Consider the following 26,515-nt stretch of genomic DNA (forward strand, 5'->3'; position numbering starts at 1 on the left):
TTTGGAAGATTAATGCAAGTAGCTAAACCTTTATTTAGTTATTATGGTTACATTAGAATATAAACACATAACATGACATGTCATCATGGGTAGTCTTTTACAGAATAAATGCATGGCTAATATTTGTATCACAAAAGAAAAACCGAGTCTATAAATGACCAGAACAAGGATAGGGAAACAATACAGTCCACATAAATTAGATAAACAATGCAGTCCACATAAGTTACAATGGGGCCGACCTCTCTCCTTAACTCAAGTGTCCAACATAAAGTCACCAGGATGTAAAGTACTGGGTCTTTTCAAAAGCCAGCAGAGAAGGATCGCCATCTGGACCACTTCTTAATTCTTAACTGGAGTTGAGCCTCCCTTCATTGTCTTCTTTAGGTGGTGGTAATTGGGCAGGATTTTCATCAAGAAGTCCAGCTGCAGTGTCTGGGGCTGAAAAGAGGAGAGGGTGAAGATGGCAGAGGCACAGTACACACCACCAGGTAGAAATGCTATGAGTTGTGGGGTTCAACATGATTTCATTGACTGGCTTTTCTTCACCCGCCCATTTGCTGTCTTAAATCTCTAATGGTCATGTCTTAAGACATACAGCCCAAGACTTTACCATATAAAAACATACAGGAACACCTTTTCGAATTTCTGTCTCTACATTTTTATTTGGCTACTAAACATTAAGAGCGCTTCCCACACAGCCTGTGATGCCCTCAGCTGAGCTCTCTGCATGGACAGCACTGGCCATCTTCCGACTGTCAGCTCACGTGCGGGAAAAGCAGGGGTTCCACCTTAGAGACCGGGTCAGAGTCTGAGGAACCCGTCCTGATAAACGGTCATTATGTTACTACTGGTGACACTCCGGAGACCACACCTACGACTAGACTTCTGATGCTCCCGTTCTTGTCACTAATTCCTCCAATTCTAGCTTTATCTCTCCTCCTTTAGTCACTTTTGCTATTACACAAAAAGATAATTAAAAAAACTTAATTTCCCCTTTAGCCTATGGAATACCAGCTAATAATAATAATAATAATAATAATAGTAGTAGTAGTACTAATAATAATGCCAAGACTACAAAGGAAGAGTGACCCACGGGGGTGAGGAAGTCAGTAGCTCGACGCTTAGCATGTAAAAACCCTCGGTTTGCTTCTCAGCACTGCATAAATCAGGCACAGTGGTGCATGCCAGTAACCCCAGCCCTAGGGAGTTGGAGTCAGAAGGACAGAAGTTCAAGGTCATCCTTGGCAGTAAGTTCCAGACTGGCAGGGGCTATATGAAACTCTGAGAATGGAAAAGTGGAATCATCTAGAAAGAACTGGTTTTAATTTATGATTAAAAATATGGTTAAGAAAGGTCAAGTATCAAATGTCTTGAAAATATTTTCTTTGGGGGGAGGAAAGGGAAGCTCAAGAAATCTATACTGAGCATGCCAAGAAACGGGTTTACAATTGCAGCCTGCACGTCTGTGCCTACGGGACGCCCAAAGGACTAAGCCTTTCATCTCCTAGTCTAGCATTACTCTCGATCTGGGTTATTAGGAGGGGAGGATTTCTTGTATGCCTGGGAAATATCTAAACATACTTCCTTTATTCATAAGCTGTGTTTATGATCTAGTCACGGTACTTTCATAAAATAACTTGGGAACCCAGCCTGCCATTGTAGGGTCATTCCTCATCTTGAAGATTTGTATTTTGGAAGTGATTATCCGTGAATTAATATTTTGGTGTGAGGGTCAGTGGTGCATCAGAATAACAATTCCCGATCCTCCCCCCCACACATACTTTCTATACATTTGATGTTAATCTAAAGATCCTGATTGAATTGCAAATAAATCCAAATTTGGGGACTGTTTCTCTAATGTTTTATTCATTTGCCTTTGGGAATGGAGCCCAGGGCCTTGCGTGTTAATCAAACCGCTGAGTCCCGCCCCCAACCCCTGATCATCTGGTGCCCACTGAGGCAATCACACGGACTCTGGGAAAGTTAGTGGCCCTGGATGAACTCCTTCATCAGCAAGAGGTCCTAGTACCTGTGGCCGCTCCGTCTGCACCCTTCGCAGGCAGTCTGCACCGTAGATCACCGTGTTCTCAGGGATGACTTCGAAAGTGTTTAGATTGCAGCAGGCCCCGATGATGCAACCACTGGTCAAGATTACGTTTCTGCCCACGTACGCTGTGATGAAGATGGAATTACAGCTTAAGACAGCAAGTGAGTTCTGACATTTCTCACTGTTTACTCTTTCCCACAAACAGGTCGTAGGAAGAAACTGAAAGGCAATGCCTAGGTACGGAGAAGGCAGACAGCACAGAAGCAGGCAGGGTGTGAGGGCAGGTGGGTTTATTAGAGTCCCTGCCCGCAGGCTGTGGGGTGCTGGGTACGTCAGTGTAGATCCTGGAGCAGGGAGTCTACCCTCCTTCTCTGCTCCTTTAAGGATAGACAGGCGATGAGCATACAGTGCTGAGCACATGTCTGACCCTCAGAAATACAGCAGAACGGCCAACGGCGGCCACAGTCGATGGTGGAAACTAGAACGGCTGAGCAGGTGAATGTTAAGGGCACTTTCGCTATTTCCGAGAAGCGGCATTCTCGTTCCTGTCAGTCAGGGTCAAGAAAGCTGAGGCAGTGTTCTCTCTGAGCCTCGGGGCGAGCTGTGGGAGCTGGTTCCCACCAGGGTGGGGGACCTCACATAATCCCCTGCCTGGCTCTAATTTTGGTAAGTAAATGCCGCTTGTCTCTGACTGGCTAGAGTAAAGCAGGTCTGAAATTAAAGAAGGCAATTCCTGGCAAAACTGCCATTTGTCTCTTTATTCTGCAAGAATGCTCATCAACTACAGCACAGCCAACACCTTTAGCAAAAGCCCATCTCGGGTCTTTCTGTGGAACCTTAATCCAGCGTACACAGCTGGCCTTTCAACTTAATGCAGTTATAACCACGTTATCAGATGACCACGTAACTAGGTTAGGGTCCTTTGAGGCAAAGAATTAAAGTGCCAGTGACTGCTCCGACCCAAGCGTTCCACCTTGCTTGTACTTAGGTCGTTTCCCCGGACACAGCAAAGAGAAAGGCGGCAATTATTCTGACAATAAAACTCAGGACACAGCTTACCTTTTGATTCAATGACATTATTGTCTCCCATTTTCATGGCTTGGGAATCTGTGAGCCTGAATTAAGTAAACACCTTTTCCCATGAATGCAGAATGTCCTCACAGTGTACTGAGGACAGAGGCGTGAGGAAGGCTGCACAGACTCAGTCTTGCCAGAATTCTCTGCTTAGGGCCAATCTACAGCACAGCAGTGATTCCCAAACACAAATATCCCCAGGTATAAAGAAATGACCCATAAGCCTTAAATATTTGATTACATTTACTTATTTACTGCATATATGTGAGTATTTGTGCCTGGTGCCAGGTCTATGCGTTTAGATCAGGGTCAAACTGAGGGAGTCAGTTCTCTCCCTCACTTTGTGGAACCGGGGACTAAACTCAGGTGGTCGGGCTTGGGGGCAAGTGTTCTGACCCGCTGAGCCAGTGTGCCAGCTCTTACTTCAGACAGGAGCTAGTATTAGCTTCTCGGTGTTTAACGAGCAGTCCTTGTCAATGACTTTCAAAGTGTTAAATCCGCCGGGCGGTGGTGGCGCACACCTTTAATCCTAGCACTCGGGAGGCAGAGGCAAGCGGATCTCTGTGAGTTCGAGACCAGCCTGGTCTACAGAGCTAGTTCCAGGACAGGCTCCAAAGCCACAGAGAAACCCTGTCTTGAAAAACCAAAAAAAAAAAAAAAAAAAAAATCAAAGTGTTAAATCCGTGCGTGTGCGCGAGCGTGTGCGTGTCAGGGTCAATATTTACCTTCCTGCCGGGCGATGGTGGCGCACGCCTTTAATCCCAGCACTTGGGAGGCAGAGGCAGGCGGATCTCTGTGAGTTCGAGACCAGCCTGGTCTACAGAGCTAGTTCCAGGACAGGCTCCAAAGCCACAGAGAAACCCTGTCTCGAAAAACCAAAAAAAAAAAAAAAAAAAAAAATTTACCTTCCTGAGGGACGTGTTTCCTGTGGTAACAGGGATGAAGCACATGGTAGCCGTGTGTCCTACACACAGCCCCATCCCAGAAAGACAGATCCATCTCCACCATTCTGTCCCCCTCACTCGCCCCTTTCCAAGGAAAGAATTCTTTTTTAAAATTTTTAATGATTTATTTTTATTTTATGTGAACTGGTGTTTTGCCTGCATGTACTATCTGTGTGAGGGTGTCAGGTTCCCTAGAACTGGAGTTACAGACAGTTGTGAGCTACCAAGGGGGTGCTGGGAATTGAACCCAGGTCCTCTGGAAGAGGAGTCAATGCTCTTAAGCCATCTCTCCGCCCCGAGAGAATTTCTTAACATACCACAAATGGGTATGCTGTTTAAAGTCTTGCTGGCCTAGTCTATACTTATTTTAGTGTGTGATAGATAATTACGTCAGTTTCCACGTGGGGAGGGATCTGATCAACAGAATCATCTGGAATGACGTGTGGCAGATTACAGCAAAGGATACGACAGCCAACTTCAAACACATTGTTGGTGCCAATGATCATCGGCTTGGGGTCTGGGTCTTCAGTGTCTGGGATGATATTATCTGGATGACTGTAAAAAGAACAGACAGATTATTAGAGACCAGTCACACAGTAAATAGCTGCCACCCTTTCAGAATCTGGAGCAACTGTCCCAATTTTACCTGCATCAAACTTCAAATCCACAGCTGTGTTTATCTAGAAGGCTGGGTTCTGAGGTATACAGTACAGAAATGTAAGACGTCACAGACAGAAAAACCACCTCAGAAGAGGGTGCTACACCTTTAATCCCAGCACTTGGAAGGCACGGGGAAGTGGGTCTCTGTGAGCTCCAGAACAGCCTGGTGTATAAAGCGAGTTCCGGAACAGCCAGGGCTACAGAGTAGCCCTGTGCCCCCCATTTAAACTGTGAAATGGAAACAGTCCCCCACATGAAGCAATGACTTTGTGACATGGGTACTTAGTGAAGTACGTGGAACAGAAACTCTGCTGTAGGAGTACGGCTTTATCCGACGGCAGACTCACCGCCAAATAAAAGGTATTAATATGTGGGGAGGGCCTCACACCGTAAGAAACGCCTTTATCCGACGGCAGACTCACCGCCAAATAAAGGGTATTAATATGGGGGGAGGGCCTCACACCGTAAGAAACGCCTTTATCCGACGGCAGACTCGCCGCCAAATAAAGGGTATTAATATGGGGGGAGGGCCTCACACCGTAAGAAACGCCTTTATCCGACGGCAGACTCACCGCCAAATAAAGGGTATTAATATGGGGGGAGGGCTTCACACCGTAAGAAACGCCCCATGTCCTGTGTAAGTGTCAGACAAATCAGTCTTTTTATCACAGCCAAACATTTTCCCACGCAAATTCCATACATGGCGGCAACAAATTAGGTAAAAGCATGAATTTCTTGCCAAAATTTTATCTAGAAAAATTTATGCCCACTCTTGAAAACAGACTGGGTGCTGCAGCCCAGCTCACAGAGATTACACATCGTCTAACACCACGTTTTTATCTTGAAAGTTTACGAATCGCTACAAGGATCCCACACTGTGTGAATGTAAGTCTGGGTGTCACCCATGTGGAACATGGGAAAAGAGTTAAATTCACATAGGGACATCAAAAGAGAGCCAACCAAAAACGTCTTCAGCACGGCAGGCACAACAGAGGATACTGGATGGATCAGGAAGAAACCACTGCGGGTTTGCTGATGGATAAAAAAAGTGTCACGCTGGGAGACTGCCAGACCCAGGGCGGGCCGCTCTGGTTTCTCACCTTGGGCAGTTTTTTTTTTTTTTCTGGTCTGGGTTTTGTTTTTTTTTCCAGGGTTCCTCACGTGCTTCGCTGAGAGAGCCTTAACCACCCCCTCTAGCTCTGACGGTGTGCATTCCTGAACTAAAGCTGTAAGAGGCTCCCGTGCAGCCACGTTGGAAAACGACCCCCCCCCCAGGCGCTCAGGTGGGAGCACCTGCGAGCCTTACTCACGCGTTTATGATGAGGGCCTGCTCTTCTATTAGGTTACCTTCGCCGATAATTATGGGCCCGGCCTCCGCAATAATTCGTGCTTTGGGGTGGATCACCGTCCTAGGGCCTGTGAAAGGGGGCAGGTGAGAAGATATTGTGGGTGTAGGCGCTGCTTCCAGGGGGAGGGTGGGAGGTGATGGAGCTGGGTGAGGCTGCTGGGAGGAGCGTTCTCTAAGTCTGCGCCAGGCACCATGCTAGGTACCTTACCAGCGCCATCTCCGACTGTTATCAGCAGCGGGCAATGCCAGATCTAGAGCCAAAGTAAGCGGAAGGGCACATGCAGCGGGTCAGGCAGTCCAGCCTCCAGCCTTCGGTGGCCTCTGCAGGACACACGGGGGACGAGGGCAGCAGTCCAGCAGGACTGTGGGAAGGGCCAGATGCCGGGACACTGAAGACAGTGTGGCTCATGGTGCTGCTAAAACTAATTCCCATCTTTTCTTCAGACAGACCAGGCCCTGCTTATAACACAGAACTTCCATCTTTAACCACGTGATTTAGATCTGTCTCTGGCTGGCCACTGGTGGTGCACACCTGTGATCTCTGAGCTGGAGGCCAGCCTGGCCTACAGGGCTAGTTCCAGGACAGGCAAGGGTGCGCAGGGAAACCCCATCTCAACAGCAACAACAACAACATTCTGTCCACGGTCTGTGTTATCTTCAGCCTTGCTCTGTGTTATCTGAGCACAAGCGTGTTGCTGGAAGCCGGCAGGCTGTGACCAGACAGAAGAGGAGGAGCTAGAGATGAGTGCTGGGCCAGCCACACTGAGGTCGGGAGACCTGAGACAACTCCAGTTTCAATCTAAGGGCACAAGTAGGGTGCCCTTGGAGAACTGTGTGGAAGTGAGTGGGCACAGACACACCCGCACACCCCCACACATACACACACCACACACACAGGCATACATGCATACACACACACACACAGACAGGCATACACGCATATACACACACACAGACAGACAGGCATACACACACACACACAGACAGGCATACACGCATACACACACACACACACACACACACACACACACACACAGACAGGCATACACACACACACACACACACACACACACAAGATACACACCTGCCCTCAGGCCTAGTACTCTGGTAATGGAGAAACCACTGATAAGAAAGCATTTCTAACTTCAGGCCCACACCCACCCACCCTTATCTCAGCATCGAAGCTGTTTTTCTTCCCTGTTTTGTTTTGTCTCTTAAGGCAGGCTCCACTCTGTAACCCAGGCTGGCCTGGACTCTGCCCAACCTCCTGAGCGCTGGACTATACTCTGAGGCCATTTCTATTTGGAAACAAACAGTAACTCACTCAGAAAGAAAGGTGGACAGAAGGATCAAGGGGGCAGAGGTGACACTTCCCAGGGCTCTGTGGTATAAACCGTTAACTTTTAGATAAAAAGTTACTATCGGCTTATAAAGGGTAAGACACAATGTTGTATGTCACAGGGCAACAAAAATTAACATATGACAGGCCAGGAGTGCAGCTCAGCTGGTGAGCAATGTGGGTAGGGCAAGGCCCTGGGTAGGTTCCCAGCACCAAATCTCTCTCTTTCCTCTGTCTCTGTCTCTGTCTCTGTCTCTCTCTCTCTCTCTCTCTCTCTCTCTCTCTCTCACACACACACACACACACACAAAGAGAATGAACACAAACTATTTTGTCCCTTTGTGCTTCTCTTGGAAACTGGGAATACTTAGTGCACCAGCTCCCAAACCTTCCTGGAGGCCTTCCTGGTGAGATCTGGAAGGGACCTCAGCGCACCTCATCTTTTTCCTAAGACGAAGAACTAAGGGGAATTGATAAAGAGGGTGGGGGTCCAAAGCAGGCCTCAGAGCCCCACAGCACAAGTAAGAAATAGCATAAGTAGTCTTGATAGTCCCGTGACACCTTCACTACTAAATTCCCAAATAAAGCCTGCAATTCAGGAGAGAAGATGGGGTTGCTGAGATTCCTGGAAGATTCCCAAGTCGACCACGTGCCTTTTTCCCTCACGTGTATCTGTACATGTACATACATGCACATACGCTTGAGACCAGTACATACAAAATCACTAACGAGTTTAAAAAGAAATAAACGTGGAGGAAAGTATTCAAATGCTTCTTTCCACGGCTACAAAACATCTCACATTCCGTTAATACAATACCACCCACCGACTCATTCCTAGCAATGGCCTCTCAGATTTGTACAGTCTCCAGGTGTTCAACAGTGTGATCACAAATACTGGATTCTTTCGAAATAACAAGTTCTACATTGTCTAGTGGCACAAGCCCATAGAGAGATATAGCTCCCTCAATATGGATTTCTATTTCGCTTCAAAATATTCAAAATATAGGGCCGCAGTCTATTGTAGGCTCTTTGTAACTTGTAGTAGGCTCCATCACTGGGCTCCGTCACCCCCGCTATGAGCCTGCACTCTGAGGGCCCACTTTCACGTTTACAAAAGGATGAGATCCTTAACAACCAACCTACTGGGTGGAAATGCGGCTGTATACTAGAAACAGTGTTTGAAAGGGGGTATCACAGGTCCCGACCTACAGTTCCTAAGGTGGCATTCAGGGGCTGACACAGTGGCCCAAGTAAAGACACTGCCGCCAGGCTAGTGACCTGCATTCTGTCCCTGAAGCCCACACGCTGCAATGACTCCTGGGGCTGTCGTCTGACCTCCACATGCTTGCCCACACCAACAAACAAACGTTCACAATGGGAAGTCCACCATTTGCCACAAGTGCTAAGAACTTCTGAAGAATAAACAAAATGGCTAAGTTAGGCCTGCTTTTCTCCTTTACGCAGGCATCATGGGAACGGCTGTTAGCTCAGGAGAGCTCTGGTGAGTGCTGGCTAAGCAGCCGGAGGTGCCAGGCCTCCTGGTTATGAAGACGAGGGGCCGACGGGGACATGTGTTCTCTCCTTTTTAACACGCCTCCAATGTATACCTTTGGAAATAAATGGCACTGTTTTTTCTTTCAAAAAACACACGACACAGAACTGAGAGCTCGGTCGGGTTCTACAGTGTTTGAAAGGTGGGTGCCTGTGACACCTGAGGTCGTCCTGATGTACCCGGCACTCAAACACACACTCGACACCCTCCCATACACAGTACAGCCTGGCATGGTGGCACCACTGTAATCCTGACACTTAGGTGAGAGCAAGATCTAAGTTCAAGGCCAGCCTAGACTGCGTGAGACAGTCTCAAAAAAACCCAAAGCCAAACAAGCAAAATAAAATGAAGCTATTATATAACAAAACCAAATCAGGATGAGTTTTGTTTTTTTGTTTTTTTTTTTTGAAGCAGGGTAGCCCTGGCTGGCCTGAAACACTCTGTGAAGACCAGGCTGACCTTAAATTCAGAGATCTGCCTGCCTCTGTCTCCCCTCCCCGAGTGCTGAGATTAAAGGCATGGGCCACCACTGTCTGGCGTCAGAGCAGTTTAAACTGGTGTTTTATTATCATCATTATATATATATTGCTTTTTCCAGACAGGGTTTCTCTGTGGCTTTGGAGCCTGTCCTGGAACTAGCTCTGTAGACCAGGCTGGTCTCGAACTCACAGAGATCCACCTGCCTCTGCCTCTGCCTCCTGAGTGCTGGGATTAAAGGCGTGCGCCACCATCGCCATTATTATTTGTTAATCATTAGTTAACAACCGGTAACTGGAAAGCACCTGGCTATAAACTCTGGGACTTTCCCGAGGAGCTAACGCGGTTACAGCTTAGGTTAGGCGGTTGATTTTGACACTACTGCCACCAGCTGGTGTCACGGCCCAACTGCAGGTTGTGGCACAGGGCTGGAAGAGCCTGAGGTAAACCAATTTGCTTTGAATTGAGCGATGAAACAAATGTCGGGGGCAGCGATAACTGATCAGAGCGTGGCTGGCACAGGTGACAGCTAAGAGTGTGGTCTGGAGAACGGGAAGGAGGCACAGCTGTCTGCAGTTTCACGATGGCGGCTGCAGAGCGGAGGCAGTTTGGGCAGAACCGGCTGTATGCTGTTCTCTGGGTTTTCCAGTTCACGAAAACTTTTACCTAGACTGGGTCTGATTTAGAGCCATGTTTACGGGTCTTGAAGTTAAAATGTTTTAAAAGACAAACAAACAAACAAAAAACTAAACTGTCACCACGCAGAATCCCTTTCCCCATCTAACTCCGGTGCGGACCTTCTTGGCGCTGCTCCTGGCAGGGCAGCTTGTGTGTTTTCCTACTGAGTGTGCCGAAAGGCCCTTTGGCTTATCTCCTTGTTTGGACAAATGTGTCTGGAGTCGGAGCTGCCTTAACTGGCGGATGAATTATTTTTCTAAACGGCTGGCCGGGCTTCCGGAGCACGGCCAGGAAGACATTCCTGCACTACATCTCCTTTTCCCTCATTTGGTAAAGGGCGCTCTTCACCTTTGCCACCGGCGGCGGCCATCTCTGGGTACGCTCTCATATGTCAATAAGTGGTTTTTAAAATAAACCCACCATCTTTCTTTTGAAAATTAAACAACCCCTGTGACAACCGCTCTGTGAACTGAAAAAGACTCCAGCAAGGAGGCTTGGGTCTGAGTGCGCTGGCTCCACCGGGGACAGTTTCCCACTGTGCCCAGTCGGCCCCCTCATGCCCACAGTGGGAGTTCACTGGCACAAGCCCACGGTCCAGGACTCTCCTCACATGCTAGTCAGCTCTCACAGGAGGATTTACAGAAAAATAATTTTAGAGGTCTAATGAAAACCAGGCTTGAAGCTATGAAAATTAGCAGGACTCTTAGGTCTAAGCACCCTCCAAGGGGGGTGTGCTTCCTCAGAGCCGTAAGCCAGAGCCTCTCTCTCTACCTCTGGCATAAGAGCCCCCCCTTCCCTGCTCATTTCCAGACAATGTGCTGTAGGGAACCCTGACAGCCACACAGATAACTAAATCTCTAGAAAACCGCAGGTCTGATTAAACAGGGCAAAAGACAAACCTGCCCTCTTTAAACTCGTCAACACGTGAAAAAGGACAGTCCAGCACGGAGCGGCCGGCCTGGATCACCTGAACACAGTTCTGGGACTGCTCCTGAGCTGTCTGTAAGCAGTCTATCAAGTGCCCAAGCTGCCATCTCCACAGCACAGCAGGAAGGATACATCAATTAAGCCAGCAACCCGAGCAAAAACAAACCAAAAAGCTTGAAAAGGAAAACCAAGACCTGGTGGGAGAGCTGGAGCCAGATAGCTCCGCTCTGATTAAACTTTATAACTGTGTCGTCTCTCAGGAAGGTTTGAATCAGAGGTGTTATTTCAAAAAAATGACTAGCTGCCAGAAGACTAGAGATAATGTAACGATAGAAATGGTTATCTAAGCACAAACTCTGGGAAAAACATCCTCATTTATATACACAACCAAAAACACAAGGTTTGAGTACAGGGTGGAGGAAAGATAAGAAACATTCAAAACAGGGCTGGAGAGATGGCTCAGAGGTTAAGAGCACTGACGGCTCTTCCAGAGGTCCTGAGTTCAATTCCCAGCAACCACATGGTGGCTCACAACCATCTGTAATGAGATCTGATGCCCTCTTCTGGCCTGCAGGCATATATGCAGGCAGAACACTGTATGTACATAATAATAAATAATAAAAATCTTTCAAAAAAGAAATATAACAAATATGAGATAAGCTGCGGGAGACGACACTGTAGAACTACATCACGACATCACTCTCTTGCATCCTTCCCTTGCTTTAATAACAGAACTGTTTGCTGGGCAGTGGTGGCACACGCTTTGAGCCCAGCACTCAGGAGCAGAGGCAGACACATCTCTGTGAGTTTGAGGCCAGCCTGGTCCACAGAGCAAGTTCCAGGACAGCCAGGACTACACAGAGAAACCCTGTCCTGAAAAACGGAGGCTGAGGAATGCATCCGAGGAACCCCAGCACTGGAATGGCAGGCTGTCCCGGGTCTGCAGACTCCAGGGTGTTAGAGTACAAGCCCCACACAGGCAAGTTCTTTGTTTGGCTCACAGCTGTCGATCCAGGGCAGGCAGTGCTGGCACATGTCAGGTAAACAACAGCTCTCTCTCAAATCAAGCAGTGTCTGAGCCACACTGACTCACTGGTATTTCCCACAGAAATTCTAACGTGGCCCCCATCACATTGTATCGTTTTGTAAGTACTAAACACTTAATAGAAGTAAAAGAAATCGCAGGCTCCAGCGAAACAGACATGGAAGACAGGAAGTAAAGGTGGAGCACTAGAGTCAATCACACGGCATGGAGCACTAAAGTCGATTGATCACACGGCATGGAGCACTAAAGTCGATTGATCACACGGCATGGAGCACTAAAGTCAATCACACGGCATGGAGCACTAGAGTCAATGACACGGCATGGAGCACTAGAGTCGATCACACGGCATGGAGCACTAAAGTCAATCACACAGCATGGAGCACTAGAGTCAATCACACAGCATGGAGCACTAGAGTTAATCACACAGCATGGAGCACTAGAGTCAATCACACGGCATGGAGCACTAGAGTCAATCACACAGCATGGAGCACTAAAGTCGATCACACGTAATGGAGCACTAAAGTCGATTGATCACACAGCATGGAGCACTAGAGTCAATCACACAGCATGGAGCACTAAAGTCAATCACACGGCATGGAGCACTAAAGTCGACTGATCACACAGCATGGAGCACTAGAGTCAATCACACGGCATGGAGCACTAGAGTCAATCACACAGCATGGAGCACTAAAGTCGATTGATCACACGGCATGGAGCACTAGAGTCAATCACACGGCATGGAGCACTAGAGTCAATCACACAGCATGGAGCACTAAAGTCAATCACACGGCATGGAGCACTAAAGTCGACTGATCACACAGCATGGAGCACTAGAGTCAATCACACGGCATGGAGCACTAAAGTTGATCACACGGCATGGAGCACTAAAGCCGATCACACAGCATGGAGCAATAGAGTCAATCACACGGTATGGAGCACTAGAGTCAATCACACAGCATGGAGTCCTAGAGTCAATCACACAGCATGGAGCACTAGAGTCAATCACACGGCATGGAGCACTAGAGTCAATCACACGGCATGGAGCACTAGAGTCGATCACACGGCATGGAGCACTAAAGCCGATCACACAGCATGGAGCACTAGAGTCAATCACACGGTATGGAGCACTAGAGTCAATCACACGGCATGGAGCACTAGAGTCAATCACACAGCATGGAGCACTAGAGTCAATCACACGGCATGGAACACTAGAGTAAGTCACACGGCATGGAGCACTAAAGTCGATCACACGGCATGGAGCACTAGAGTCAATCACACGGCATGGAGCACTAAAGTCAATCACACAGCATGGAGCACTAGAGTCGATTGATCACATGGCATGGAGCACTAAAGTCGGTCACACAGCATGGAGCACTAAAGTCGGTCACACGGCATGGAGCACTAAAGTCGGTCACACAGCATGGAGCACTAAAGTCGGTCACACGGCATGGAGCACTAAAGTCGATTGATCACACAGCATGGAGCAAAAAGTCGATTGATCACACGGCATGGAGCACTAAAGTCGATTGATCACATGGCATGGAGCACTAAAGTCGATCACACGGCATGGAGCACTAAAGTCGATCACACGGCATGGAGCACTAGAGTCAATCACACGGCATGGAGCACTAAAGTCAATCACACAGCATGGAGCACTAGAGTCAATCACACAGCATGGAGCACTAGAGTTAATCACACAGCATGGAGCACTAGAGTCAATCACACGGCATGGAGCACTAGAGTCAATCACACAGCATGGAGCACTAAAGTCAATCACACGGCATGGAGCACTAAAGTCGATTGATCACACAGTATGGAGCACTAAAGTCAATCACACACATGGAGCACTAAAGTCAATCACACGGCATGGAGCACTAAAGTCGACTAATCACACAGCATGGAGCACTAGAGTCAATCACACGGCATGGAGCACTAGAGTCAATCACACAGCATGGAGCACTAAAGTCGATTGATCACACGGCATGGAGCACTAGAGTCAATCACACGGCATGGAGCACTAGAGTCAATCACACAGCATGGAGCACTAAAGTCAATCACACGGCATGGAGCACTAAAGTCGACTGATCACACAGCATGGAGCACTAAAGTCGATCACACGGCATGGAGCACTAAAGTCGATCACACGGCATGGAGCACTAGAGTCAATCACACAGCATGGAGCACTAGAGTCAATCACACAGCATGGAGCACTAGAGTCAATCACACGGTATGGAGCACTAGAGTCAATAACACGGCATGGAGCACTAGAGTCAATCACACGGCATGGAGCACTAAAGCCGATCACACAGCATGGAGCACTAGAGTCAATCACACGGTATGGAGCACTAGAGTCAATCACACGGCATGGAGCACTAGAGTAAATCACACGGCATGGAACACTAGAGTAAGTCACACGGCATGGAGCACTAAAGTCGATCACACGGCATGGAGCACTAGAGTCAATCACACGGCATGGAGCACTAAAGTTAATCACACAGCATGGAGCACTAGAGTCGATTGATCACACAGCATGGAGCACTAAAGTCGGTCACACAGCATGGAGCACTAAAGTCGGTCACACGGCATGGAGCACTAAAGTCGGTCACACAGCATGGAGCACTAAAGTCGGTAACACGGCATGGAGCACTAAAGTCTATTGATCACACGGCATGGAGCAAAAAGTCGATTGATCACACGGCATGGAGCACTAAAGTCGGTCACACAGCATGGAGCACTAAAGTCGGTCACACAGCATGGAGCACTAAAGTCGGTCACACGGCATGGAGCACTAAAGTCGATTGATCACACGGCATGGAGCAAAAAGTCGATTGATCACACGGCATGGAGCACTAAAGTCGATTGATCACATGGCATCGAGCACTAAAGTCGATCACACGGCATGGAGCACTAAAGTCGATCACACGGCATGGAGCACTAGAGTCAATCACACGGCATGGAGCACTAAAGTCAATCACACAGCATGGAGCACTAGAGTCAATCACACGGCATGGAGCACTAAAGTCGATTGATCACATGGCATGGAGCACTAAAGTCGATCACACGGCATGGAGCACTAAAGTCGATTGATCACACGGCATGGAGCACTAAAGTCGATTGATCACACGGCATGGAGCACTAAAGTCAATCACACGGCATGGAGCACTAGAGTCAATGACACGGCATGGAGCACTAGAGTCGATCACACGGCATGGAGCACTAAAGTCAATCACACAGCATGGAGCACTAGAGTCAATCACACAGCATGGAGCACTAGAGTTAATCACACAGCATGGAGCACTAGAGTCAATCACACGGCATGGAGCACTAGAGTCAATCACACAGCATGGAGCACTAAAGTCGATCACACGTAATGGAGCACTAAAGTCGATTGATCACACAGCATGGAGCACTAGAGTCAATCACACAGCATGGAGCACTAAAGTCAATCACACGGCATGGAGCACTAAAGTCGACTGATCACACAGCATGGAGCACTAGAGTCAATCACACGGCATGGAGCACTAGAGTCAATCACACAGCATGGAGCACTAAAGTCGATTGATCACACGGCATGGAGCACTAGAGCCAATCACACGGCATGGAGCACTAGAGTCAATCACACAGCATGGAGCACTAAAGTCAATCACACGGCATGGAGCACTAAAGTCGACTGATCACACAGCATGGAGCACTAGAGTCAATTACACGGCATGGAGCACTAAAGTTGATCACACGGCATGGAGCACTAAAGCCGATCACACAGCATGGAGCAATAGAGTCAATCACACGGTATGGAGCACTAGAGTCAATCACACAGCATGGAGCACTAGAGTCAATCACACAGCATGGAGCACTAGAGTCAATCACACGGCATGGAGCACTAGAGTCAATCACACGGCATGGAGCACTAGAGTCGATCACACGGCATGGAGCACTAAAGCCGATCACACAGCATGGAGCACTAGAGTCAATCACACGGTATGGAGCACTAGAGTCAATCACACGGCATGGAGCACTAGAGTCAATCACACGGCATGGAACACTAGAGTAAGTCACACGGCATGGAGCACTAAAGTCGATCACACGGCATGGAGCACTAGAGTCAATCACACGGCATGGAGCACTAAAGTCAATCACACAGCATGGAGCACTAGAGTCGATTGATCACATGGCATGGAGCACTAAAGTCGGTCACACAGCATGGAGCACTAAAGTCGGTCACACGGCATGGAGCACTAAAGTCGGTCACACAGCATGGAGCACTAGAGTTAATCACACAGCATGGAGCACTAAAGTCGATTGATCACACAGCATGGAGCAAAAAGTCGATTGATCACACGGCATGGAGCACTAAAGTCGATTGATCACATGGCATGGAGCACTAAAGTCGATCACACGGCATGGAGCACTAAAGTCGATCAACGGCATGGAGCACTAGAGTCAATCACACGGCATGGAGCACTAAAGTCAATCACACAGCATGGAGCACTAGAGTCAATCACACAGCATGGAGCACTAGAGTTAATCACACAGCATGGAGCACTAGAGTCAATCACACGGCATGGAGCACTAGAGTCAATCACACAGCATGGAGCACTAAAGTCAATCACACGGCATGGAGCACTAAAGTCGATTGATCACACAGTATGGAGCACTAAAGTCAATCACACAGCATGGAGCACTAAAGTCAATCACACGGCATGGAGCACTAAAGTCGACTAATCACACAGCATGGAGCACTAGAGTCAATCACACGGCATGGAGCACTAGAGTCAATCACACAGCATGGAGCACTAAAGTCGATTGATCACACGGCATGGAGCACTAGAGTCAATCACACGGCATGGAGCACTAGAGTCAATCACACAGCATGGAGCACTAAAGTCAATCACACGGCATGGAGCACTAAAGTCGACTGATCACACAGCATGGAGCACTAAAGTCGATCACACGGCATGGAGCACTAAAGTCGATCACACGGCATGGAGCACTAGAGTCAATCACACAGCATGGAGCACTAGAGTCAATCACACAGCATGGAGCACTAGAGTCAATCACACGGTATGGAGCACTAGAGTCAATAACACGGCATGGAGCACTAGAGTCAATCACACGGCATGGAGCACTAAAGCCGATCACACAGCATGGAGCACTAGAGTCAATCACACGGTATGGAGCACTAGAGTCAATCACACGGCATGGAGCACTAGAGTAAATCACACGGCATGGAACACTAGAGTAAGTCACACGGCATGGAGCACTAAAGTCGATCACACAGCATGGAGCACTAGAGTCAATCACACGGCATGGAGCACTAAAGTTAATCACACAGCATGGAGCACTAGAGTCGATTAATCACACAGCATGGAGCACTAAAGTCGGTCACACGGCATGGAGCAATAAAGTCGGTCACACGGCATGGAGCACTAAAGTCGGTCACACGGCATGGAGCACTAAAGTCGATTGATCACACGGCATGGAGCAAAAAGTCGATTGATCACACGGCATGGAGCACTAAAGTCGGTCACACAGCATGGAGCACTAAAGTCGGTCACACAGCATGGAGCACTAAAGTCGGTCACACGGCATGGAGCACTAAAGTCGATTGATCACACGGCATGGAGCAAAAAGTCGATTGATCACACGGCATGGAGCACTAAAGTCGATTGATCACATGGCATGGAGCACTAAAGTCGATCACACGGCATGGAGCACTAAAGTCGATCACACGGCATGGAGCACTAGAGTCAATCACACGGCATGGAGCACTAAAGTCAATCACACAGCATGGAGCACTAGAGTCAATCACACGGCATGGAGCACTAAAGTCGATTGATCACATGGCATGGAGCACTAAAGTCGATCACACAGCATGGAGCACTAAAGTCGATCACACGGCATGGAGCACTAGAGTCGACTGATCACACAGCATGGAGCACTAGAGTCAATCACACGGCATGGAGCACTAAAGCCGATCACACAGCATGGAGCACTAGAGTCAATCACACGGTATGGAGCACTAGAGTCAATCACACGGTATGGAGCACTAGAGTCAATCAAACGGCATGGAGCACTAGAGTCAATCACACGGCATGGAGCACTAGAGTCAATCACACGCCATGGAGCACTAAAGCCGATCACACAGCATGGAGCACTAGAGTCAATCACACGGCATGGAGCACTAATGTCGATCACACGGCATGGAGCACTAAAGCCGATCACACAGCATGGAGCACTAGAGTCAATCACACGGTATGGAGCACTAGAGTCAATCACACGGCATGGAGCACTAGAGTCAATCACACAGCATGGAGCACTAGAGTCAATCACACGGCATGGAGCACTAGAGTCAATCACACGGCATGGAGCACTAAAGTCAATCACACGGCATGGAGCACTAGAGTCAATCACACGGCATGGAGCACTAAAGTCAATCACACAGCATAGAGCACTAGAGTCAATCACACGGCATGGAGCACTAAAGTCAATCACACAGCATGGAGCACTAGAGTCAATCACACGGCATGGAGCACTAAAGTCGATTGATCACATGGCATGGAGCACTAAAGTCGATCACACGGCATGGAGCACTAAAGTCGATCACACGGCATGGAGCACTAGAGTCAATCACACGGCATGGAGCACTAGAGTCAATCACACGGCATGGAGCACTAAAGTCAATCACACAGCATGGAGCACTAGAGTCAATCACACGGCATGGAGCACTAAAGTCGATTGATCACACGGCATGGAGCACTAGAGTCAATCACACGGCATGGAGCACTAGAGTCGATCACACGGCATGGAGCACTAGAGTCAATCACACGGCATGGAGCACTAAAGTCGATTGATCACACGGCATGGAGCACTAGAGTCAATCACACAGCATGGAGCACTAGAGTCGATTGATCACACAGCATGGAGCACTAAAGTCAATCACACAGCATGGAGCACTAAAGTCGATTGATCACACGGCATGGAGCACTAGAGTCAATCACACGGCATGGAGCACTAGAGTCAATCACACAGCATGGAGCACTAAAGTCAATCACACGGCATGGAGCACTAGAGTCAATCACACGGCATGGAGCACTAGAGTCAATCACACGGCATGGAGCACTAGAGTCAATCACACGGCATGGAGCACTAGAGTCGATTGATCACACAGCATGGAGCACTAGAGTCAATCACACGGCATGGAGCACTAGAGTCGATTGATCACACAGCATGGAGCACTAAAGTCGATCACACGGCATGGAGCACTAAAGTCGATTGATCACACGGCATGGAGCACAAAAGTCGATTGATCACACGGCATGGAGCACTAAAGTCAATCGATCACACAGCATGGAGCACTAAAGTCGATCACACGGCATGGAGCACTAAAGTCAATCACACAGCATGGAGCACTAAAGTCAATCACACGGCATGGAGCACTAAAGTCCATCGGTCACACGGCAGGGAGCACTAAAGTCGATTGATCACACGGCATGGAGCACTAAAGTCAATCGATCACACAGCATGGAGCACTAAAGTCGATCACACGGCATGGAGCACTAAAGTCAATCACACGGCATGGAGCACTAAAGTCGATTGATCACACGGCATGGAGCACTAAAGCATCACCCTCACAGCATCATGTCTAGAGAATCAACACGAATAATTCTTACCTATGGTCACATCTCCTCTGATTTCACTTTCCACACACACAACGGCTCCTGGAGCAATCTTCACACTGCAGGGAGAGAGAGAGAGGTGACACCCTTCCTCAGTAAGGTGTAACTGTCGCGGGCTGGTGAGACGGCGCCACTGAAGAAGCACGGCTGAGCCAGCCTGGTGACCCGGGTCCAATTCTTGGAACATTAAATTTCAAAACGTATTGTTATGGAAAGTGTGCTGGGGCCGACAAGATGGCTCGTGGGGTAAGGAGCTAATTAAGGAACTTACCGCCAAGCCTGATAACCTGAGTTCAATCCCTAGGTCCCACATGGTGACAGGAGAAAACCAACTCACCATAAGTTGTCCTCTGAGCACCACATGCACACGATTGCATGTGTGTAGCCCCAAACATGTAAACAACCCCAATAAATAGATAAATGTATGTACATATGTGATGTGGGAGTGTCATATATTAATCTGTTGATTTCATTGGCTAAGTAATAAACAAACTGCTTGGGCTCATAGCTTAGAACATAGGTGGGTGGAGTAAACAGAACAGAATGCTGGGAGGAAGAGGAAGTGAGCTCAGACTCGACAGCTCTCCTCTCGGGAGCAGATGCCTCAGAGAGACTCCATGCTCCCGGCTCCTGGGCAGACGCGATTCAGCTCCGACCCAGGATGGACGTAGGCTAGAATCTTCCCGGTAAGCGCACCTTGGGGTGCTACACACAGATGATTAGAAATGGGCTAAATTAATATGTGAGAATTAGCCTAGAAGAGGCTAGATAGAAATGGGCCAAGCAGTGTTTAAAAGAATACAGTGTCTGTGTAATTATTTTGGGTAAAGCTAGCCGTGCGGGCGGCCGGGGTGCTGGAGACGCAGCCCCGCCACTCCGATTACTACACATATATGTACGATTACTTTTCTGTTGTAGAAACACCTTGACCAGAGAAATTATTGGTAGAAAAAATTTGTTTTGGCTTAAGATTCTAGAGGGATAAGAGTTCATCATGGATGGCTCAGTGGTTAAGAGTATTGCCTGCTCTTCCAAAGGTCCTGAGTTCAATTCCCAGCAACCACATGGTGGCTCACAGCCATCTGTAATGAGGTCTGGTGCCCTCTTCTGGCCTTCAGGCATATAGACAGAATATTGTATACATAATAAATAAATAAGTAAACAAATAAATAAATAAATATTTAAAAAAAAGAGTTCATCATAGGATGGGGGTGGGGGCTGAAGAGATGGTTCAGTGGTTAAGAGTACAGGCTGCTCCTCTAGAGGACCTGTATTCAATTCCCAGCACCCACATGGCAGCTCGCAACTGTCTGTAACTCCAATCCCAGGGCAAAACACATACAGACAAAACACCAATACACATAACATAAAAATAAATAAATCTGCTGGGCAGGGCTGGTGCACCCTTTTAATCCCAGCACTTTAATCTCTGAATTCGAGGCCTGCCTGGTCTACAGAGTGAGTTCCAGGACTGTCAGGGTTACACAGAGAAACCCTGTCTTTAAAAGCAAAAAAACAAAAGAAAAGAAAAAAAAGAAACGAAGGAGTCCATCACAGTGGGGGGGGGGGCAGGCAGCAAGTGGCAGCAAAACTAGAAGCTGAGACATCACACCCTGAACCAAGTGTGCACCTTCGGTACACACAGAGACAGACAGATTGAACACATGCAAGCACTCAGTGTCAAGAAATGTCAAGAACCTTTGAACTCTCAAAGCCGTCCAGTTGTTGTGGAAGATTGGTTTAAGGTGTGTTACATCTGTTTATGCTGCAGAACATTTCTTTCATGATGCAAAGATGTGCTGCATTCTTTTATGTTGCATTTGTTTAACTCTGTAGAGCTGTGTTACTTTACCTGCCTAAAACTCCAGACTGACCTAATAATGAGCTGAACGATCAATAGCTGGGCAGGGGCGAGACATAGATGGGGCTGGTGGGCAGAGAGAATAAATAAGAGGAGAAATCTAGGGGAGAGGGAGGAGCGAGACAAGGAGAGGAGGACACCAAGGACAGACAGACACACAGCCAACCACTGAGTAAGAAGGAAAGAAAGATACACAGAACAAAGAGAGGTAAAAAGCCCAGAGGCAAAACGTAGTTAAAGAGAAATGGGATAACTTAAGTTAGAAAAGCTGGCTAGAAACAAGTCAATTTTGTTTCTAAGGCTGGGCATTCATAGGTAAGAATAAGTCTCCCTGTATTTATTTGGGAGCTGGGTGGTGGGTCCCTAAAGAGTTAAAAAAAATCCTCCCACAAGGTCACGCCCCCCAAACCTTCCTAAGTGCATGACCAACTGGGGACCAAGCATTCAAACACAGGGGCCTACAGGGGATGGGGTCAAACTACCAAAAAATAATAATAAAAATTCTTTAATGAAGATATGCTGACTCTGTAGTTAAGAAAAAGATTTTAAAAATTCATAGAAAAATTGGAAAATCAATGTTTACAGGGCTTCATATATTACAGGCTTCTCAATCCACACATAGTCCTGTAGGCCAAACTCACATGCTTAAGAAAACAGCTTTGGATCTTTTCTTTGAATTTAAGATAGGCGCTGTGTCTAAACAAGAACCTAACCCTGCCCCCGAGATGTCCATCAGAAGGGGCTGGCTAAGAAGTTATGATATGGACTAATAAGCAGTGGTCAAAAAGAGCAATTCCTCATATGAAGGTTTGGACACGGTAGGACATGCACATAATCCCAGCAGTGGGGAGAACAAGACAGGAGGATTGATCGTAAATTCATGGGCCAGCCTGAGCTACGCAGCGAAAGAAAAGAGGGGAGACAGGAAGGGAGTCATGGAGGGAGGGAGGGAGGGAAGAGAGAGAAAGAAAAGGAAGAGGGAAAGCGGAAAAAGGCACAGGCAGGCAGAAGCACGCTGGCAGGATGCAATGTGCCATTGTTTCTGTAAACAGGTGGTGGTGGTGTGCATTCTGTTTAATAGGCAGCAAAGCAACAGGTCAGAAAGGTAAAATTAGCAAATATTTCTATTAATTTCCAACAGGAAATAAAAGTTTTATCTTTTATTTATTTTTTATGTATACAGTGCTCTGCCTGCATATAGGCTGGTTGGCCAGCAGAGGGCACCAGATCTCATTTTAGATGGTTGTGAGCTACCATGTGCTTGCTGGGACTCGAACTCGGGACCCCAGGAAGAACAGTCAACACTCTTAACCACTGAGCCACCTCTCCAGCTCGACAAATGCAAGTTTTAAAGCTACCTACCAAATAATAAAAACTATAGTACAAACTGACTAAAGACTAAATTTTAGTCTAATTTGAAGACAATTTCTACAGAACTTGCTGGTGCTTTTGGATACTCTGCCACGACCTAGCTCTGGCTTCCGGGGCTGATCACTATTAAACAGGCGTCAGGAGACTATGCCTCTTTGTCTTATTCCCAGTGGCGGAGGTAATACTTTTACTTCTGTAAGCCACTAACCCTGGAAACCCTCTTAGGCCCGGAGTTTCATGCTTCCCAGGTGAGGACCTGGTAAGTCCAACAGTCGAAGCACTGCAGGTGCTGAAATCATCAGAAGGTAAGTTTCCTATCGGGCTTGAGAAGCGTTCTACCTGTCCTAGCTCGCTTTTCTGTTGCTGGGAGAAAGACCATGACCAAATGCATCCTGGGAAGGAAAGAGTGTGTTTGCTTTACACTTCCTGGACACAGTTCATCCAGGAAGTCAGGGCAGGGATTCAGGCTGGGGTGTGAGCAGAGTCCAGGTGCGAGGCTGCTCTCTGGCTCTCTTGCTAGTTTCTTACACAGCCCAGGCCTGGCTTACGCAGGCGGTACTGCCCCCCAGTGGACGGAGCCTCCCATACCAATCATCCATCAGGACACTGAGCCGACCATCCTGATCTGAGCAGTACCTCAACTAAGACTCCCTCTTCCCAGGTAGCAAAAAGTAATCAGGCCATTAACCCTAGTATTTTTAAAGATGGTCAAACGGAAATGCATACCAGAACTTTCCGGAAGCAAACCCATTCCTGGGGCATCACTGTTCTCTCAAGGGTATTCTCTGCTGTTGGCGAGAGTTGCCCAGAAGCCCCGCACCTGCAGATCTTAGTCCTGTGGTAACTGGATGGCTCTCTGTGACGGGCCCACTGTTATTTATTTACTACTTAGTTTGTGGGTTTTTTGTTGTTATTGTTTGTTTTTTGAGACAGGGTCTCTTAGTGTAGCTCTGGCAGCACGGAAACTCACTGTGTAGACGAGGCTGGCCTCAAGCCCAGATCTGCAAATTCACCTGCCTCTGCCTCCTGAGTGTCGGGATTAAAGGCGTGGGCCACCACACTGCCCAGCCCAGCTCATCACTTTCAAGTGTCGTATATTAGATGCTTTTTCGTTTAAAGTGGTTTTGGTGTTAAAACACAGCACAGTTTAAAGCTCTGCTCAAATAAGCTAACCTGTAACATGTTGTGGAATAATCTTCTTGCTCACTGTGAAGATTTGTCACTTGGACCGGCTTAATAAAAAGCTGTGTGGCCAATAGCTAGGCAGGATTTTCAGGGCAGAGAGGAAACTGGGAAGAAGGCGGAGATGAGCAGAGACAGAACTCGTAACATGGGCATTACAAAGGAAAGGTACAAGGCAGGAAGTAAATGAATAGAAATGGGTTCATTTCAGTTATAAGAGCCAGTTAGAAACAAGCCTAAGCTATCAGCTTTAATAATTATAAGTCTCCATGTCATTCATGGTTTGGAAGCTGGAGGGCAGGACAGAGAAAGACTCATTATAGTAAACCCTCCACCCAGTTTCACCATGAAGCCCTGATTGGCCTGGAACTTGCTATGTAGACCAGGCTGGCTTCAAACTCAGAGATCCTGCCCCTGCCTCCCGAGAGTTGGTATTAAGGTTATTTGACCCCTTGCCTAGCTTCCGTAAGCTCCAATTTTACCTCTAACTTCCTGTCACAACTCGCCTCCTTCAAATAAATAATAATGCTCACTCCCACTCACAAAGGAAGCGTTATGAGCAGCTAAGGGTAGAAGAGATTCCAAAGTACGTCCTGCTTAATGCCCTAAAGAGAAACCCCAAGTATTGTTCATGTCCATCAACACACTTCTCAGGGAGGCAGAACATTAATTATTAATACATTTATTACTAGATCAACTGCATTTAGTAGTAAACACTGTTACCAATGTCTCCCCACGGGTCCGCTGCACCTTGTGGTGGGACACAGTGGGAAGCAGGCAGCTGGAAGGTGGGGCTCAGACCTAGCAAACGACAAAACAGCCCCACTCTCTGAAGGCTGTGTGAGTGTATACTGTAGTGCAAGTGACACTCAGAGCTGATCTGTTTCTCTTCAGCTCATGAAAAAGGTGACAGGTAGCCGGCACAAATAGAAGAAAAACTTATAGAGTTTAGTTTACAGCACTGGGTGCAACACAGGTTTTTTTTGTTTTTTTTTTTTTTTTTTTGGTTTTTCGAGACAGGGTTTCTCTGTGGCTTTGGAGCCTGTCCTGGAACTAGCTCTGTAGACCAGGCTGGTCTTGAACTCACAGAGATCCGCCTGCCTCTGCCTCCCGAGTGCTGGGATTAAAGGTGTGCGCTACCATCGCCCAGCAAACACAGGTTTTGTTAAGTCAGCACAAGAGCTGGAGAGATGGCTCAGGAGTTAAGAGCAACTGCTGCTCTTCCAGAGGACCAGAGTTCGGCTCTCAGCATCCACGGGAGACAGCTCACAACCTCCTGTAACTCCAGCTCCAGGGGGAGCCCTTGCCCTCTTCTGGCCTTAGGGACACCTGTATTCCCATGCACACACACATAACTTTAAAAACAAACAAAGAAAGAAATGAATCTAGGCCTAATGGCTCAAGACGTCACAGCAAAAAAGAGGCAGAGGCAAATGAATCCCTGTGAGTTCAAGGCCTGCCTGGTATACATAGAGAATTAAAAAAAGCCAGGGCTATATACTGCAAACTATCTCAAAAGAGGGGGGGGGAAGAGTTAGAAAATTACAAAAATGTCTGACACAGAGGGTGCTCAACACCGCTGCTGTTGCAAATGGTTCTCTATGCTTCTCAGCCATCCACGCAGTCTCTGCCCAAAGACAGACAGCCCCATCAGGGAAGACCCTAAGAGAAGCGGCCATAGCTCCCAGACCCGGGCTCTCAGTTGCAGGGTAGAGAGAGGGTGATTGTGCCAGTGACATCTTCCAGGCCCTTCCCTCTTCCCGATAAGAGGCAGGGCCGATGGAGCCGCCACCGCTGGGCGGCGTCTCGGTCGCACAGAGAGTCTGCACAGGCGTGCTAGGGTGGACTGTGTGTTGTGTGGGGGTCTGTTTGTTGGTGTGTGTGTGTGTGTGTGTGTTGTGTGGGGGGGTCTGTTTGTTGGTGTGTGTGTTATGTGTGTGAGTGTGGGGGGTCCAGGAACAAACCCTCTCCGCCCCCGCCCCCTGCGATCGCCAAGTGTAGGATTCTGGAAGCATCCACCTAAACACCGTCTCAATCCCCCTCACTCCCCCTAAGTGAGACCAGAAACAGGTTCCGCCCTTTCGGAGAGCGAGAGCAGGCTCCAGCCGGCCGAGCAGCACACGCACCTCTTTTGAGTTTTCTCCGCCATCATCAGACCCGGAACTCAGGATGAGCCGAGATCGACCCTGTTGCCTGGCTAGAGCGATGATCTCTACATCCGATTGCAGAGCCTGGCTTGGCTGGTGGGCGGGGCCTGAGAGACCGGCTCGCGCTTGCGCCCCGCGGATGGTTTGCTTTCGGCCCGAGTGTGCTTGGCTTGTGTTGCACTCCAGC

At 48.1% G+C, this 26,515-nt stretch overlaps 1 protein-coding gene across 1 annotated transcript; it reads right to left on the bottom strand.

The window, feature by feature from the left end:
• Positions 1-26,380, bottom strand: Dctn6 (dynactin subunit 6). The gene is made up of 7 exons (XM_075986507.1): positions 26,308-26,380; positions 19,762-19,826; positions 6,036-6,141; positions 4,532-4,620; positions 3,107-3,154; positions 2,030-2,172; positions 1-438 (listed from the first exon to the last, which is right to left on the bottom strand). Exons 1-7 carry the CDS (start codon positions 26,331-26,333, stop codon positions 340-342), a joined length of 576 nt encoding a protein of 191 aa, XP_075842622.1. The 5' UTR covers positions 26,334-26,380; the 3' UTR covers positions 1-339.
• Positions 26,381-26,515: the final 135 nt, after the last annotated feature.

Source organism: Microtus pennsylvanicus, chromosome 9 (genome assembly GCF_037038515.1).
Source record: "Microtus pennsylvanicus isolate mMicPen1 chromosome 9, mMicPen1.hap1, whole genome shotgun sequence".
NCBI lineage: Eukaryota > Metazoa > Chordata > Mammalia > Rodentia > Cricetidae > Microtus > Microtus pennsylvanicus.